This window comes from Xiphophorus couchianus, chromosome 21 (assembly GCF_001444195.1).
Source record: "Xiphophorus couchianus chromosome 21, X_couchianus-1.0, whole genome shotgun sequence".
NCBI classification, from domain to species: domain Eukaryota; kingdom Metazoa; phylum Chordata; class Actinopteri; order Cyprinodontiformes; family Poeciliidae; genus Xiphophorus; species Xiphophorus couchianus.
Genome location: NC_040248.1, coordinates 14,887,266 through 14,904,248, shown reverse-complemented (window position 1 = coordinate 14,904,248; position 16,983 = coordinate 14,887,266). Strand labels below are relative to the sequence as shown.

Below are 16,983 nucleotides of genomic sequence, written 5' to 3'. Positions count from 1 at the left end.
ATGTCTTTTTAATTTCACGCAAGCAGTCTCTCCTGTATTGAATATAATCTGTAAATGAAATGTGTGCATTTATAAACCACGCAGCCCTTTATACATGTGCTGAAATTACATTAAAAATGCTTTACTTTTTTTGTGAATAAACAAAAGCATTTTCTGTGTGGTATGAGCAATAACTTATCTACCCAAGGATTTTAACCATGGAAAGTCTTTGCTGACCTGACTTCTAATTTAGGACGTGTATGCAAACAGGCCCTAAATTCTAAAAAAAAAAAAAAAAAAAGTGCCGATGTTAGTGCCACCGATTGGTGGAACATGGAAGGGAAGTCTTCAGGTTTTATCTGGTTTAATCTGCAGTACGAGTTGTACAGGGGGTATTTGCAACGTACAAAAAGCAGAGCAATCACAATTTGGCTTTGTACTGTAGCTACTGAATGTTTGGAAAGGGTGATCATTCGCCAGTCAAAAGGTTCAAGGAATTAAAAAAAATGTTGTATGAAGTAAAACTGTTTGACTTTTTTTTTTTTTTTACATAACACTCATGAGTGGATAATACTGATCATATGTCGCAAATTACCCTATCAAGCATATATTTTGGACATCCAAAAGCGGATGAACGATTTATAATTACTACGTCTGCTACTACTACTACTACTACTACTACTACTACTACTAAGAAGAAGAAGAAGTTTTTTTTTTTTTTTTGATTTTTAACAAAACATTTATTATACAATAATTTAACAATACATTACGTAATCAGGTCAAGCATACTAAAAAAAATCACAATAAATAGTTACAATAACAACTGGTTATATTTTAGTTCTCCTTGATTTGAAATGGTGCAGAACACATTGTTAAAACCCCACAGTTCTAAAAAACCCTTTAAGAAGAAGAAGAAGAAAAAGAAAAAGAAGAAGAAGACAATAAAACCCTAATTAGATTCTGAAATCTCAATAAAAATCGCAACATGGCCACCCGTGTCTGCATTTTCTTGCTTCTGTTCTGGCCTCTTTTTTTCTTTTCTTTTTTTTATACCTTGATATAAACTTCTACAAACAAGGAACAGCGTCAAAATTAAATAAAGTGACAAGGTGCGAGGGAAGTCTTTTCTGCATTTACATGCATCGACAAGGTAGGAGGAGTTTCTATCTTCTCCCAGTCCCTCGGCTCACTCAGCTTTTACAAGCTCCCGCATGCAGACTCTCGCACACATTGTGAATGGAAGCACCGGGGGAAGATGAGAAGGCCTGTGGGAGCTGCCGTTGCTTAACGGGGAATGAAGAAGCAGGAATGCCCTGACAGTTTGTGGCGGAAATCCTTCCACTCTTTGGCTCCACACAGTAAGAAGAAGTGATTTGCAGTGAGGATACTTGGGGAAAAGGCTGCGAAGGGGGGGGACCTGATTTCTGGACTTTGCGTTAAGACGCAGAAGCATCCATAACTCTGAAAAATGAGGTGGATCTTCCGAGGGTGGATAACGTGTGTGCTCCTCACCTTTTCCGCACAGGTAAAATACGTTTGTTTTGTTCTGAGTTTTGAGATTGATTTAATTGGTAGGCTATGCATGCGTAATTGTCCAAATAGCCACAGTTTGGAGGTTTACCACGTTTTATTCCACCACCAAAACTTCCCAAACATCATGCGATTCATTATGGTTTTGTTGTATTGAAGAAACTTTTATCACATCACATCATTCACTGGAACGTAACCTCCCACCCGACCCTGGTGGAGAAATATTGAAGTTGGGTTTTGCGCACAAACACCTTTTGTAAACTTTTGTGCTTGGATCGAGTCCTATTCTGACAAAAATAGTTCTGGCAACATGTTGTCTATTCACCAGATAGATTATCAGGCACAGAATGCACTCCTGGGAAATATATATTTTTTTCTGCCTTTGTAACTTAAGATGATAGTTTGGGGTTCTTTTCTGGGTTTCTGTCAGCCAAAGTAATATTGATGTTGTTTAATTCATTTTTCAGCACTTAACCGTTTTAAATTTAGTTTTCTTTCAAAAATAAATGACTAAATATTTTCAATGCTTAACGAGAAGAATAAACATGTTGTCCACTTTGTGTAGTCCAAGCAGCTAACAGCGTCCAGGTGCAGAGGTTTGTAAGATGTGGTTGTAGTGGTGGGACTGCTGGGCTCTATCCCTGCCTGTTACCGTAAAGGAGCTTGGAAATGCCTTGACTGGAACAGATGCTTTTCCATTTTTTTTTTTCCTTCTTCATATAATTCTGCTTCTAAAATGTGTTGAAAGAGAACAAGTCTGAGCTGGCACCAGCATCTTTTCCCAAGCAGAGATTCATAATGCCAATGGCACAGGAGGAGAAAAACAAGGATTTCATAAGCTGTGAAATCACCAAACATCAAGCGGATGCCTGGAAAAGGAGTCAGAACGGGGAAGAGTAAAAATATTTTCCAGCAATGCTTTAAAATGACAAGGCAAACCTTTTGGCTCTTATTTTGGTTCTCACAGTGGTCTTGCCATTACTGGCTCACAACATCCCCCTAGAATTCCCCGTCACGTAGTCGCAGGTTTTCAACCACTTCTACCCAGTTCATTCCAAATTCGTCTCAAACCGTCTGTAAGATATTGGGCAATGGGCAATGACTTCAAGATGTTCAGAGCTTCGGATACAAAAACAATAAATCATGGAAATTCTGCACATTGGTGGAATTGTTTAGTTGCTTGCCCACAAAAATTCTTTGTTTTTATCGAAAACCCTCCATTGGTACTGGCGATAATGTTCCGAGTTTCTCCTTCAGTAAAAACAGCAGCAAAGTGTCACTTCTACCCTGATGACTGATTCCATTTCTTTTATCGTTATCCCTCTAAACATTTTCCCCACCAGTTTTAGCTACTATGAAATCTCCAGACAGTCCATCTGTTCCTTCACCTACACACTGACGAGTGTCACACCTGAGCACCATCTTAAGCAATCAGTGAGTTGCATCAGACCTGCACATTCTAACTTGATTTGATGGAAAGGAACTAAAGCGTTGGAGGTTTGCATGTTCTTTTCTTGCATTCAGCTGTACAACATGAAGCAATACTTGCTTTGACAATAGAAGCTTTTGTAAAAAAAAAAGAAAAAAAAAAGGAAATTTTAGATGTTTTTGGCAAGCCTATAATAAAAACTTGTCAGTTTCAGCAGAAAGGCACTAGGAAAGACTAGAGTCTTAGAAACTTGTCGGTTTTGTGGTCTTTTGCTTGAGCTCACATGAATTCTATGACTTGTACCACTTACAGGTTATTATTTATTTTAACTTTACTATTTTTCTCACTGATCAAGGGTTGTTTTCTCAGAAAATCACCTCCTGCTCTTGTTTATTAACCCTGTAGAAAGTTTTGATTTTCCTGTATCATCTACTTTTGCCTGTGATTGTTTTTTAGTAACTTTAAATGCAATTTAATCCCAGATGGAATCACCACCCACAGATTCAGTTGTTGTGCAATATTGCTTTTACGGCACATTATCAGTAAAACCCCCCAGAGCTCTAAAAGGCACACCGTGCATCTGTTGGCTCTGTGCCTAGTAGCTGCTATGACCGTTATGCAAATTCTCCCCGTCCTCTGGAGGCAAATGGATCGCAGCCTGACTCACAACTGTGTTTGACGGGATTACACGAGCAGTAAAAGATGTTTTGAAAGATAAGCAAACTAGTTAGGAAAAAGTTGATGGAAATGGGGGGTTTACTGAACGTGACGGTGGAGACTGAACTCTGAATGCCTCTTTGTCCTTTTTTTCCCCCACTTCATTTAGGACTGTCTAATTTTAATCCTTCTCATTTGACTATTTCCTCCTTTCTGTTCTTCCCATATTTTGTTTCTACAAAAAAACCCCAAAAAACATTCATTTGTAATGATAGATTTGAGGACATACGGCAAATAAAGTTAGGTTTGTGGTCAGAGATTCCATTTTCACCATTATGACAACCTATAATCTTATAGGGTGGGTCAGCTGTTTTTCTTTTACATTTATATTTAGTTACTCAAAACACATAGCCACACATAGCCAAGATCCTCTATTTACATATTGGACTAATGAAAACACAGTTCCGAACATCTCACTTCCTGTGGATCCTGGACTAGATGTAGAGACTAAAACTGGATGGATGGATGGATAGGTGGATGGATGGATGGAAATAACAATTCAGTTTACTGCAGCACATGGTCTTTATTAGCTCTGTGGTGCGAGCTATGAGTGCTGTTCATCATTATCCCTTTGGTTAGAATATAAAACAAAGGTTGGCCGCTGTGTGCGTCTGAGAGGAGGTTGTTAAATGTGAGCCAGTGTTCTTGTTGAGCCACCGTCGCCTGAGGCTGCACAGACAGACGTGGAGACTAAACACTGTTTAACATAGAGGTGTGGTAGAGAAAAACTGATGGAAGATGTAAAAAGTTTTTGATTCATTCTTAGAAAAACCAAATGTCACGCTGCTGTTGTGTCTTTACTTGATTAAAGTGTCTGATGATTGAATGTGCTCTAATGCAGGGGGAATTTAACCAGGTTTTAAGACATTTTTAAACTTTTGCTGGGTTAATATGTTCATTTGTAATACAGCCTATGTGCAATGGAAATGTTTAGTATTTTCCTTACACATATTTCTTCTCTTTTTTTCTTTCTTCTCGCACCTAAATGTTGACTTTATGTAAAAAAAAGCAAAATCTGGCTTAAACGCAGCATTTTAGATCAAAAATAACAATTTCACCAGTCAGACATGGTGGTTGTGGTGTGATGGTCTGGGATCACCTGGATAACTTTCCATAATTAAGGGAATAACAAAAATTCAAAAGAAAACTAAAAAACAAAATTACTGAAAAAAAAAATAGTGTGATAAAGTGGCCTAGTCAAAGTCTGGGCATGCATTTGATAGAGATGCCGTGACCTTAAAATGGTCAAACATTATTACTGCTATCAGACATAAATGCAATCATAATTTGAAAACTACTTTTTTTATTCACTTAAGCTGTTTTTGTCGGATATTAAAATTTGTTTGAACACCTGGAACATTTAAGCCAGACAAAAAAGAAAAACAGGAGAAATCTGCCAGGAAAAAAATAGCATCAGACATGTCAGCTGTACCAAGCACAATCAATATAAATAACAGTAAATAAACCAAAAATTCAGTTAGGTTACAATCAGACTTTTATATGTAAATTAGTTAATGATGTTGTAAAAACTACAATTATTCATTAAAATGTAATGGTTTTAATGGATAATATGTAATTCTTAATTTCCTCAATATTACCTGTGTGGTAAATTGAAGTTCTGTACAGCCCCAGCCTTTATTTACAGTGCAAACCACAGCTGCATATTTTCATGGGAAATTTAAATTGAAAACAGTATAACGAGAACCTGAAGACAGTTGGTCACAGTTCAAAGTGCAGTCAGTCCCATAGGTTATATTTTTCTACCTTTTATATATAGAGTGTGTGGCTTTGGCATCACCTCTGTCATAACAGCCAGATTCTCTAATTCAGCAGTGTGGTGAGGAGTTCACAAGCCACAGGTTTGGAGAGATGCGAGGGTGTGTGCAGCATGTGTGTTGGACTAAGTGGCGTACTTTTGCAGCATTTTGCAAGAGTTTGAGCACCGTCTAATTAGAGCTTCATTTGCTGCTTTAGAGGTTAAATGTAGCTTTGGTAAGGTTTTCTGAGAGGTGTAAAATTCCTGAGCATGTTTTGGAAATAGCCCAACAATCCTCATAGATCTCAAAATCCATTATTTTTTTTTGAGATTTACGAGTTGGTCGAAATATTGGAAAAAGATCTCAAAAATTATAAACCAGTCATATAGATTTATAAGCCTCATCAGCCCTGTACAAATGCAGTAAAATAATATTATTTTTCTTTCAGGATGCAATCTCCAAATCGGCCCAGTGCAGAGAAAGTCACTACTTCAATGACTCCATGTGTTGCAAAAAGTGTCCACCAGGTAACAAGAAGTTCATGTATGCACACATAGTAATAAGGCACCTAAAAGTGGAGGGTGGTGTTCATATGGTTTTCTCAATGGAATCAGCAGGAAGCAAAGTTCTTTTTTTATTATTATTTGCAAAGTCATTTCAAAAGAGGAAGGATGTTTAAAAAAGCAACATTTGGCTGAAAATAGCTTCGACAAATGTTCTCACAAGCAGTCACACACAGATTGTAGCTGGATTTTAATGCTAAAAGTAGCAACTACAAAAAAAACAGAGGAAAGAAGTTCTAAATTTCATACATATCCAAGTTATTTTCCCCCTGTAGCTTTTAGGTTCTTACTGTAATCATATATGTGTAGTTTTCATCTTATCTGTGTCCGTTTGGCTGCCTCTTCTCTAGGTCAGCGTGTGTTTTCTCACTGCAATGAATCCCAAGACACCGTATGCGTAGACTGCAGTCGAGATACCTATCAGCCTGGCTGGACGGCAGACACGAACTGTATCAAGAAGAAGTTCTGCGATGAGGGTCAGCATCTGCAGCTTTTTACAAAAAACAAACAAACAAACAAACAAAAAATGTCAAGATCCTGAAGAAAGTGTCTGTGTCTTTACTAACCTGCTCACTTCTTTGATCTGTAGGGAAGGGATTTATGAAGAGAAATGCTCATAGTGAAGACTTGAAGAGAGAAGAACAGTGTCAATGCAAGCCTGGTTTCCAGTGTTCGCTCATCAACTGCGAATTCTGTGAGAAGATACCCACCTGTGGGCCTGGTTCCGGACTGGAGGAAGAAGCTGGTGAGACAGTTTAACAGAAAACACATCCATGCATGTCGAGCTATTACGGATGGCTGTACAACACTGATATATTGTGATCATGAATGTGTGTGTAAGTTTGTTTTTTGTTTTTTTTTTTCTTCACCAGCTTCAAAAAATGGAAGGAAAACTTGTGTTGCATGCAAGAACGGCTTCTACTCTGCTAAGGAAGATCAGGAACAATGCAAAGAGTGGACCAAGTAAGGAATTCCCTGGAATACCATGACATTCTGTGGACAATAAATGCACTGGTGCAGCTCTCTGTACCATTAGCTATTAGAATCATCAACCTCTGTCCAGATCTGAGTTCCTTCTTGTAATTTCACCTTCTCTGTGTAGCCAATTGCCCCAGATCCAACCTTGAAATCTTTTTGTTCTTCACTTGATGACAGACGCATCTCGTTGCATATCTAGTAGTAAAAACATCCTATAGTTTTCCTTTAGATTTATATCTATGAAAAATTTGCTTGATGTGACTTTTACGTGTATTTCTACAAGCATTTTACAAACATATTCTGCATATTTTGACCTAATATTCTAAAGTGTGGCAAGTATGTTTACAGTGCATTTAGCTAAAATTTTAACAATTAATTAATTAATTTTTTTTTCTTCTTTTCCCAGATGTAAGGCTGAGGGCAAGAGTGAGACGCAACCAGGCAGCGCTCAGGCCGATGCAGAGTGTGGACCACCTGTCTTTGGTAAGACAGCCACTGCAGGCTGTCAACATGCAGTTTACTTTGTGCTTAACAAATGAATATTTCTGTCACTTTTAAAGTTTAAATTTGCAAAGGATTTTGAAGACATGTGTTTTGGACATGTTTGATTGTTTTTTTTATGTGTACTAAATAACAAGATGCAGACCACCAAAGCAAACTCATATATCTGTCATTACAGGTTCCTGGTTTATAGTTTCATTGCTGTCAGTGATTACTGTTCTGTGTCTCCTCATTCTGCTGCTTTTCTGTTACAAGGACAAACTCAAGTTACTTTCTGGTAAGTTAAAATTCATTTGTAAATTCCTTGACCATTTCTTCTTGACTTATGCTTAAATTCTTTTCTCGGTGTTGACCATGTTCATTTAGAATTTGCATGTGACAAACAAAAGCACATTTCTGCTCAGCAGTTTAATATGTAACACTGTATGTTGTGTTATATATTTTTAGTTAATCTCCGATCCTGTGTCCAGAATCTGAAGAGGAGCAGGATACAACAGGTAACTAGTATTTAATCTTTTTTTACATTTTTCTCGCACACTTTTGAATGTCTATGTGCTGGACATAATTCTAAAGTGAAAGGAAATGATACGTGCTCTTCAGATTCTCAATAGAATTCATGCCTATGCTTTGACTAGACCATTTTAACACATGGATAGATTTCCACCACACATGCTCAATACAAATGCTTGAAACACTCATGTAGGACTTTCCCACCAAATTACAATTCAGGGCTACTTTACATTGTTTGCTTACATAAAATCTCAATAAAATACATTGAAAATACTTCAAGCATGAAAAAGAAACACACAAAGTTTTGACATACACTACTTTTTCTAAAGAATTAGACTTGATTTCAGTTTCATCTTTCACTTTTTGTTTTACTCTAGGAGACGTTGGCCCCTCTTTACCGCAGTGGAGCTGAAGGAGGAGGAATACCAGAAGTCGTTGGCTCCAAATGTGCACCGTGTGAGATGACCAAACTCATCTGCCAGGCTTCTCACAATCCTGAGTTTGACCCCCCATCCACCTTCTCAGCATCTGTTCCCTGCGTCAAGATCTCTCTGCCCTTCACAGAGGGAATGGCAGAAAAAGAAGGGGCTAGGGATAAGATGGTGACCGAGACCGAGAGCCAGGGTTCCGGAGAACCAGAGGAACTGTCAGAGGAGGAGGTTGTTAATGCGTCTCCACTTTTGGCAGGTTCCTGTGTGTGCGTCAGTCTTGTTCGCGAGCCACTCGAAGTGGGAGAGAATGAAGACTGTAGCCAGGCGGTTATTCCAGGGACATCGGGAACATGCTCATGCGGGGGCCTTGAAGGTAAACGGGATGGAGAGGAAAACAGAAAAGAGGATAAAAAGGACAATCGAATACCTGAGGAAAGGGTCGACCAGGAAAAGACGGGCTCATCCATGAGTGAGATGTGTGTTAGATCACTTGTCTCAGTTTGTCCTCCCCTCATCCACTCTTCCTCTCCAGCTCCTCCATCCAATCTCCTTCCTGAACTCTGTTTGCCATTGTCCCAGGCTCTGGTGACGCCGCAGCTAGGGTTCACCCTGTCTGACAAGTCCCAAATAAAGCAGGACGAATTATATAGACTGGCAAGCACAGAATCTGACTCGACTAGAAACAATGCAGCCTCCGCTATGACCCTGGTCAGTGCTGTGATGATGTCCACATCTGCTGGAGAACTGTACCTGGACAAGCCCCAAGAGGCCTCCAGACCGGAGCCAGGGCAGGGAGGTTCCTGCGGGACCAGCAGGGAGAACAAGACCTCTTTGGAGGAGTCGGAACTGGAGTGCTTGCCTGAGAGTCTCCACAGTGAGCTGGCTGAACCGACTCCTACCTCAGGTACGAAATACACCAGGGAATAGTTTTTTGGCAGAGCCTTTTTTTAAAAAAAGAATTATTTTTTTTTGGTAAGTTAAGAATGATTATGAAATATGTCATTGTGTGATACATTTAATTGCACCTGTACAATGTGAGGACAATATTTGATTGTGATATTCTTGTTGAAAATAGCTATGATGATATTGATCTTGATTAGCTCACTTTGTTCTGACACTTTTTTTTTTACCATTCTCCACTGCCCTCACAGGGTCTGTGAAAACTTTAATATTGAAATTTGCAGCCGTTAAGCATATACCACAGGTGTGCTCATTAAATTTAAAATCTCTCCAATTGGCAAAATATACTGTCTATATGCAGCATAAGAATGCCTAATGTTTTTTTTTTATGCAGTCCTCTTTGTAATGTAGACAGACTACATATATTGTCAGAAAAAAATCTCTTCATAGTTTCTGTTGGGTCTCAAAAACTCTTAAACCTGGGCCTGTCACGATAACACATTTTGCTGGACGATAAATTGTCCCAGGAGTTATTGTGGTAAATGGTAATATTGGTGTTTGTAGACCATTTTTTGGTGATGGCATAACAATGCAAGAGCATGTTCTCACAGATCAATAAACTTAAAATTCTAGTAAACATTTAACACTGGAACTGGTAGACGCTTTAAATATACGAAAAAATGAAGAACACAAAAGAAACTTGCTAATTGGAGTTTCTATGGGGTGGAGGATGAAAATAAAACAAATCTCGCTTATAAGTTGTTTTTCATGTCAATGTCTTTTTATGCCATTTTTTTGGCATGACAACAGAGCATTTCACCAGCTGGCTTGAAGCCACCTTCAAATAACTCTTACTGAGCTGCTGTAATACAGTAAAAACATTGAAAAAGGAAAAAAAAAGCACTCAGAGGATGAAGTTCCTGAATTTAAAACAAAATGATCTTGAAAAAGTTGTTCAAAAGTCTTTAATGTAACTTTCTATAGTGCTGCTAATACCGAGGGAAACATTAATATCCAGATAGTAAATCAGTGACTGTTCAGGTCAGACTGGCACGTTGTTAGTTGAGCCTTTTACATTGAAGCCATCAGCGGTTTGGTGTCGGAACAGCAATCAGAGCTCCGACTGTTTCCAAGAAGCATGTTTTATTAAAGCCGGTTCTGATATTTGGGCTCTGATTTGTGGGGAGGGCGGGACCACACAAGGAGCAGGAAAAAGATATGTGTGTGTGTTTGATGCGTTTGAGAACCACCAGAACCACACTGGAGCAAACACCGCTCGGTGTGTGTTTCTGTGTGCATCTACAGCACAAAAGCTCCTGTTTACCCAGAGTTCCATAGGGTTGCGCAAAGTGACCACAGCTTTAATTGAAGCAAGATGTGCACAGCTTGAGTAATACATTTATAACCTTACCCTCCCAACATGCAAACACCATCCCTTTTTTTTTGACTCTCACTGGTGACTCTGTTTTAATTACATGCCCACTGACCAACATGAGTTCCCATCATGCAGTAATGACAGCTGATTAGATACCACTTCCCATGCATGCTATTTAAAGGTTAAGGAGAAGGCAGCGGTTTTACCTGGGCACTTGAAATAGTTTTTAACCAAATAATAAACAGAAAGGTGTTGTCCAGAGTTTCGCCTCTATTGTTCTTCTACAGCTTAAAGTTACTCTTGAGATAAAATATAGCTGCTGCACTTGTTCACAATCTATAAAATAAAATAACAAAAAAAAAGCACATTTAGGAAAGTATAAATCACAAGAAGCCCGTGAGATTCCACTGAGCTTTGTTTGGAAAGCTGTGGTTGAATGACACTTTTTTCTCAGACTGGTATTCCGGGAAAGGACTCTGAGACGGGGAACACAGAGGCACTCTCTCTACATGAGGGACTAACAGTGTTTGTCTCCTAAACTTTTATATGTCTAGGTGTTCTGTTAAGTTTACCCTACGATGGTATAAACACACTACTTAGAGTAATTTTCCTGATATTTGCTCTGATTCTGTGTGTGTGCGCGCGTGTCTAGATCGGAACAGATGAGACGTGACTTGTGAGTCACGGTGGGTTGGCTGGAAAGTCAGACAGGAGGCGGGACAAAATAGGAAGCAGGGGATCAATGTGGAGAAATGTGACTTAAGCAACAAAAATGCCCAATTATCTGCTAATTTATATAATAGGCTTATGGAAAAATGCGCACCAGGTTGAACAATTGATTGTTACACTCAAAGCAGAACTTCTGCCGTTGAATTAAACATAAACTGGCCTAAATGGCAACAACATTTTGCCTTTTTACTAAATCCTTAAACTTTTCTGACATTCCTGATGTTCATGTCTGGATTTTCTTAAAGTGAGACTTTCTGTGGACTGTAAATTGGCTGGAAGGAAATGACACAGCAGCCAATGGCCTCTTTGTGGCCATCTTGCATTGTCATTGAACCCACTCTGCCACTGGGCTATGGGTCTTAGTCACATAGGATTAGCCAACATATGTTCACTTTGCTTCAGAATCTATCGCTTTGTGTCATGGATGAAGTTCAAAATCTTACATAACACCACAAAATGTCTGTTTTATTTTATTTTTTTCCAGCGCTTGACATGAAAATTGTTTTTCAACTTGTCGTAAACCCAACCATTTCCTCTGCTCCTCACTGTTCAGGTCTTGTTTCTGGCAACCACAACACCACCTTCATCTCCAGCGGTCAGGTGATGAACGTCACCGGTGACGTCATCGTCGTCTACGTCAGCCAGACGTCTCAGAGCAGCGACGAGGGCGGGCCGGACGGCGCCTTCGGGAGCCCCGTGCAGGAAGAAACCAACGAGACAGCCCCGTTTTTCCAGAGCTGCCTTAGGTCCCCGGGGGACTCCATTTCCCATAGCACCTTGCGAGAACAGACTCTGCCAGTGCAAGAAATGATACTGGGAAAGTGAAGGGTGATGAGCAGCGGTCCGAAGAGTGATCATCTCTACAACCTTAAAGTCTATCGCAATTATGTAATGGGTTTATTGTTAAAATAACACCAAACAAAAACAAAGTTTGGTTTTCTTAAGTTTTACATACATTTCATCTCTCATATTGTTTCCAGACCTTCTTAGTTGGGAACAATTTTCTTTCCAGACAGTGATGTGTAATTTTCTAGGGAACTGGGTTCATGCTGGGGAAAACAAAAAAAGAAAAAAAGTTTTTTTTTGTTGCATGGAAATTTCGGCTGGATCTCGACACTAATAGTTAATACATATCTAATTTCTCACTTTTCATCCTCCACACTTATGTCTTCAAACTCTTCTCTAAGTTTGACATCTGGATGATTTAAGAGCTTCCTCACGTAACAAAACATCCACCATGTGGAAATTATTTTCAATGTTTTTTTTTGTTTTGTTTTTGATTGAAACTGTACTCTGTTAGCCACACTTGGACCTGGCAGAACACAGAGTCTGTACAAAGATGATGATGATGATGATGAATTTTAAGCATTTCACTGAGTGAAGCTCGCAGAAGCTATATTTTTTTTGCATTATGAAAACGCATCAAGTTCTGATATGACAACTGTTTAATCTGTACAGAGACTTTGTTTGTTGTCTTCTTATTGCGCCCGATGTGCAATTTGTGTCTAAGAGAAAAATGCTATGCATTTGATAAGCTATTTTATTGCTGGATTGTTTTTATTTTGCAAATTTTAATGAAGAAAATCAAAATGTTTCAAGAATGTTTTTCTAAAGGTAAATTCTTAATGCTCTCTGTCCGAAATTTCAGAAGTGATAGATGATTGTATATATTCTAAAGAAGCATTATCTATTTGTGAAAGAACTATGAGTCTTCCTTTGTTTGATTTTCGGTGAGGAGGATGTGTTTGATCATGTGGTGCAACTGAGGCAGAATGCAAACAATCTTAGCGGCCCCTGAAAAAGCTTTTAGTTTCTAAATATCGTTTTGGCTCCTGTTATAATGCAGTTCTTGTCAAACATGAGTTTTTTTACTTAAAGAATATGGAAAGCATCTATAAAATTTGTCAGTATTTAATATGGTGTTTTACTGTTGTTAAGCCTTATGCTTTCATCATTTAACACTTACACTGATTGGGAAGTCTGATGTTTCATTTATTTTTATTTTTTTACATTTTTGTGTGCCATATGTTATGTATATGGGTGCTTAATTAATGTGGAAATCATAATTGTGTTTACAAAAGCTCTTTTGTATTATTTAAATGGGTCCTTTACTGTTTCAGGCCCCTTCAGGACCAAATGTGGCAAAGTCATTGCTGAAATATTATTTTATTGCCACAGTCATTGTTTCTGTTTTTCTTCTTTTTTTTTTCTTTTTAAATCTTCTCACATTTTCACATCTTTGCATAAAAAAGGTCCAGATTAAAACAGTGACCCTGAAGACTGCTTCACTTTCAGAACTGTCAAAAATTGCATCCAAACTGGGATCTTGTCACCTGCCAACAGAAACGTCAGCTACTGTTCTTCTGTGCCCTCTAAAACAACCGAGTGGGATGGGCAAAGCGTGTCGACATTTGGCTTGAAAGAGCCTGTGTCTTCTGGAAAAGACTGAAGGAAAACCTTTGAAGAAAACAAAACTAAGCTTTGCTATTGTCTTGCTGGGTTCACTGCACTGATCAAGCACAACCTCTCCATGCGTACATAGCTTTTAACAAATCATGTACATATCAATCAACTCTGATGCAATGGATAAATGAAAGACTATTTTGATTAAAATTAAATATGTTTCAAAATTAAAGTCTGAGTCTTTTTTTTTTCATAGATGGCAGCCATCCGGCATTCTGTGGTCTCTCTCTGTCAACTTTCCTATTTCGGGATGGACAAATTACAATGAAAGAGTCCTTCTCCCGATGATCTATAATCGCTATGAAGCAAGACTAATTACATATGTGGCAAGGTCCCTTTGTGTTTGTCCCAGCGCTGACAGACAGACAGCCTTTCATCAAGCCAGGGGATGGCGAGCAGCTGTGAGGAGAAACTGCTCGAGCAGTCAGACCAGCTAGCGTCAAAGGGAGACCACATGAGAGGAGCTGGCAGAGCTCAGTTAGGCCTGGTTTGGGTCAGCAGGGGTATGTTTATATATGTGTGTGTGTGTGTGTGTGTGCGAGTGAGTGTGGATCTCTGCTTATTTATATGGTTGCTGGAGAAAACAGGAAGTTATGACTAGCTTTCACATAGTTTACACGAGACATGGTTGGCCAGGCAGGACAGAGCTCGTCTTTACAGTTAAAAGGAGATTTTCTTTTTTCAGCTTTAAATGAGCGAGAAAACTCTGACTGCATTTATACGTGTAGGTGTTAAATGTAGCAAGTTGCTTCAGTGTACCCCCTGGTGGCGATTTTATGAGGATGAGGATTTCAAGGGGTAAAAAGTTTTAGGACATAAACACGTGTTTGTAATTTGTTTTAGAAGCAGATAAAAAAAAAAAAAAGATATCCTCCTAAACTGTTAAGTAAAGCACACCAGTACTCATATTCACATATACAAATATAAGCCAAAACCTTCCTGCCAATTACATGAATGCAGAATTTGTAGACAATTTTCCAACCTGCAAGCTCCACAACTTTATCTCTGGGGTGTCTGGTGTGTTATTTGGTTATTTGGTCACGTAATACACTGAATAAATGAGAATTGAGGGGTCTTTGAATTTGCACAAACAAAATAAGCTAATGCTACACAAGACAGTCATGTTTCCTGTATTTACACAATTGAATAAAGGACCATTTACTTAATTACCAACAATAATGAAACTACTAATTTTTCTTATGTTGATTTAACGTGACCCCTTCTGACCCCTCTATGGGACAAGGCTGTACAGAAAATGGATGGATGATTTAATGTGATTAAATTAGTTCACTAAAACCATTGTAATCATGTTTTATCATCACCGGAAATGATGCAATATATCAAAAGATAATAATTAAATATGATTGGAAAATGATAAGAGTGGTCTTTGAATCTTAACCAATAAGAAGCCAAACAAGATCATTTTAAAGATATCACCATTGCCGTGCAGTTTCTTCTGACTATTCAACCACAAGAACGCAAGACAAATCTTTGGAGGCACACCGATTAGGTAAGTGATCTAAATATTATTTTTTGTAGTTGGGAATGAGTTTGAGTTGAGTTTCAGAGAATTACCACCATGCCACTTGAGTCAAAGTTCTTGTCTCAGCTGGATCTCCATTTTGACAACCTGATAAAGCTTTTCAAAAGAAGAGGAGGACAGGTTGGAGAAATCCTAAGACAAATTGTTGCACAAATTGATGATATAAGTGATATAGCCATAACACAACTAGCAATCTTTTTGGATAAACTTTTTTTTAAAATCTTTTAATTTTTTTTTTCTTTAATGCAGAAAATTTTATTTTTTCTTGTGTTAAATGTTCTCATCTTGTACTTTTACACCTGCTTGTTTTCACTGTGCTGTACTTTAACTTTATTAGTTTGTCTGTCTTCACTATAAAAAGTGTTTGTGTACAGTAAATTATTAAACTTCAAGCACAAGGCTTGAAAAACAGATTCTAAAAAAAAGTCTATAAAGTCATCTTTATCTCTAAGTAGATGGATTTAAAACCATTGCTATATATAGATGGATCTAGATACAGCTAGGTTTAGAGAAAGAGAGATTAACTTGCCATCTCTTCACATAGGGTGTGGATGAAGCTACCATTGAAGAGGCTATTGGAGCCACCACTGTTGGCGTTTTTCATCTGAAAGACTAGGATTCAGCAGATGAAGACACCAGGGTTATTCTTGAAGGCATCAGAGTGGTGTCCAATTTGGATAGTGTGCCAATAGCTGTTGTGATGCTTTTTAGTCTGATATATGGACTGAACCTGGCCAACGGTGCTGACCTTCGCTACACTTTTGAATTGTTACCGAAGATAATGATGGAACTGGTTGGAGGTAAACTGTCCAACAAGGCATTATCCTTAAAAAACGCCTCTATGAGTGAGTAAATGGACATTTTCAAACTTTTTATTTAGTAATGTTCTATTGTTCAGTTTTTGTGTTTTTTTTTATTGTTGTTTTCCTCATTGCAGGACACAAATTTATTTGTTATTTTTTACACATTTATTTAAACTGTCACTATGATATTACATAGTAAACAGTAAAACATGAGATGGATAATCTAAAAAAAAATTAAGCTGTCTTATACTGACATGACAGTAGCAATTTTAACAAATATGTAAAAGACATTTGCTATAAAAGTTACATTCGGCAGCATGTGCACGTTACATGTTCAATAAAGTTAACAGAAATCTGTCATAAACTTGACACATCTGTCATGAACATGAAGGAGTCTTTTTGAATATCTATGACTGTTATGAATGACACTTTCAATGCAAAGTCACTCTAATAGCTGCTTTAAAAGTGCCAACTTTGTATTATTTTGTAATGACACTTTAATGCAAAGTTGGCACATTTATTGCAATTTTTGGAGCAACTTTGCATTAAAAGTATTATTATTTACCAAATGACACTTCATAACAACATTAATAGACATTCATAAAGACTCCCTTATGTTCATGACAGATGGTATGTCAAGTTTATGATGGTGTCATGTCAGTCTTGTGCACACCCATCAAATAAAGTGAACCCCGGTTTCTACAAACTGCTTTTGAACATTTATTAACATGACATTAATGCAGCAGTAAGTAACTTTTATAGCATTTTTTTTTTT

At 38.0% G+C, this 16,983-nt stretch overlaps 1 protein-coding gene across 1 annotated transcript; it reads left to right on the top strand.

The window, feature by feature from the left end:
* The first annotated feature begins 1,170 nt into the window (after window positions 1–1,170).
* tnfrsf11a (tumor necrosis factor receptor superfamily, member 11a, NFKB activator) lies at window positions 1,171–14,034 on the top strand. Its single transcript, XM_028005329.1, has 10 exons — window positions 1,171–1,504; window positions 5,861–5,939; window positions 6,326–6,451; window positions 6,565–6,720; window positions 6,848–6,938; window positions 7,360–7,436; window positions 7,633–7,731; window positions 7,902–7,951; window positions 8,342–9,299; window positions 11,953–14,034. The coding sequence occupies exons 1-10, from the start codon at window positions 1,448–1,450 to the stop codon at window positions 12,222–12,224; spliced, it is 1,965 nt and encodes a 654-aa protein (XP_027861130.1). The 5' UTR covers window positions 1,171–1,447; the 3' UTR covers window positions 12,225–14,034.
* The last annotated feature ends 2,949 nt before the right edge of the window (window positions 14,035–16,983 follow it).

Bases quoted from the DNA above. Each gene is read 5' to 3' on its own strand.
- tnfrsf11a (XM_028005329.1), top strand. From the start codon at position 1,448: ATGAGGTGGATCTTCCGAGGGTGGATAACGTGTGTGCTCCTCACCTTT. The intron at 6,939-7,359 runs GTAAGGAATTCC...TTCTTTTCCCAG, and splicing joins CAATGCAAAGAGTGGACCAA to ATGTAAGGCTGAGGGCAAGA. The intron at 9,300-11,952 runs GTACGAAATACA...CTCACTGTTCAG, and splicing joins TGAACCGACTCCTACCTCAG to GTCTTGTTTCTGGCAACCAC.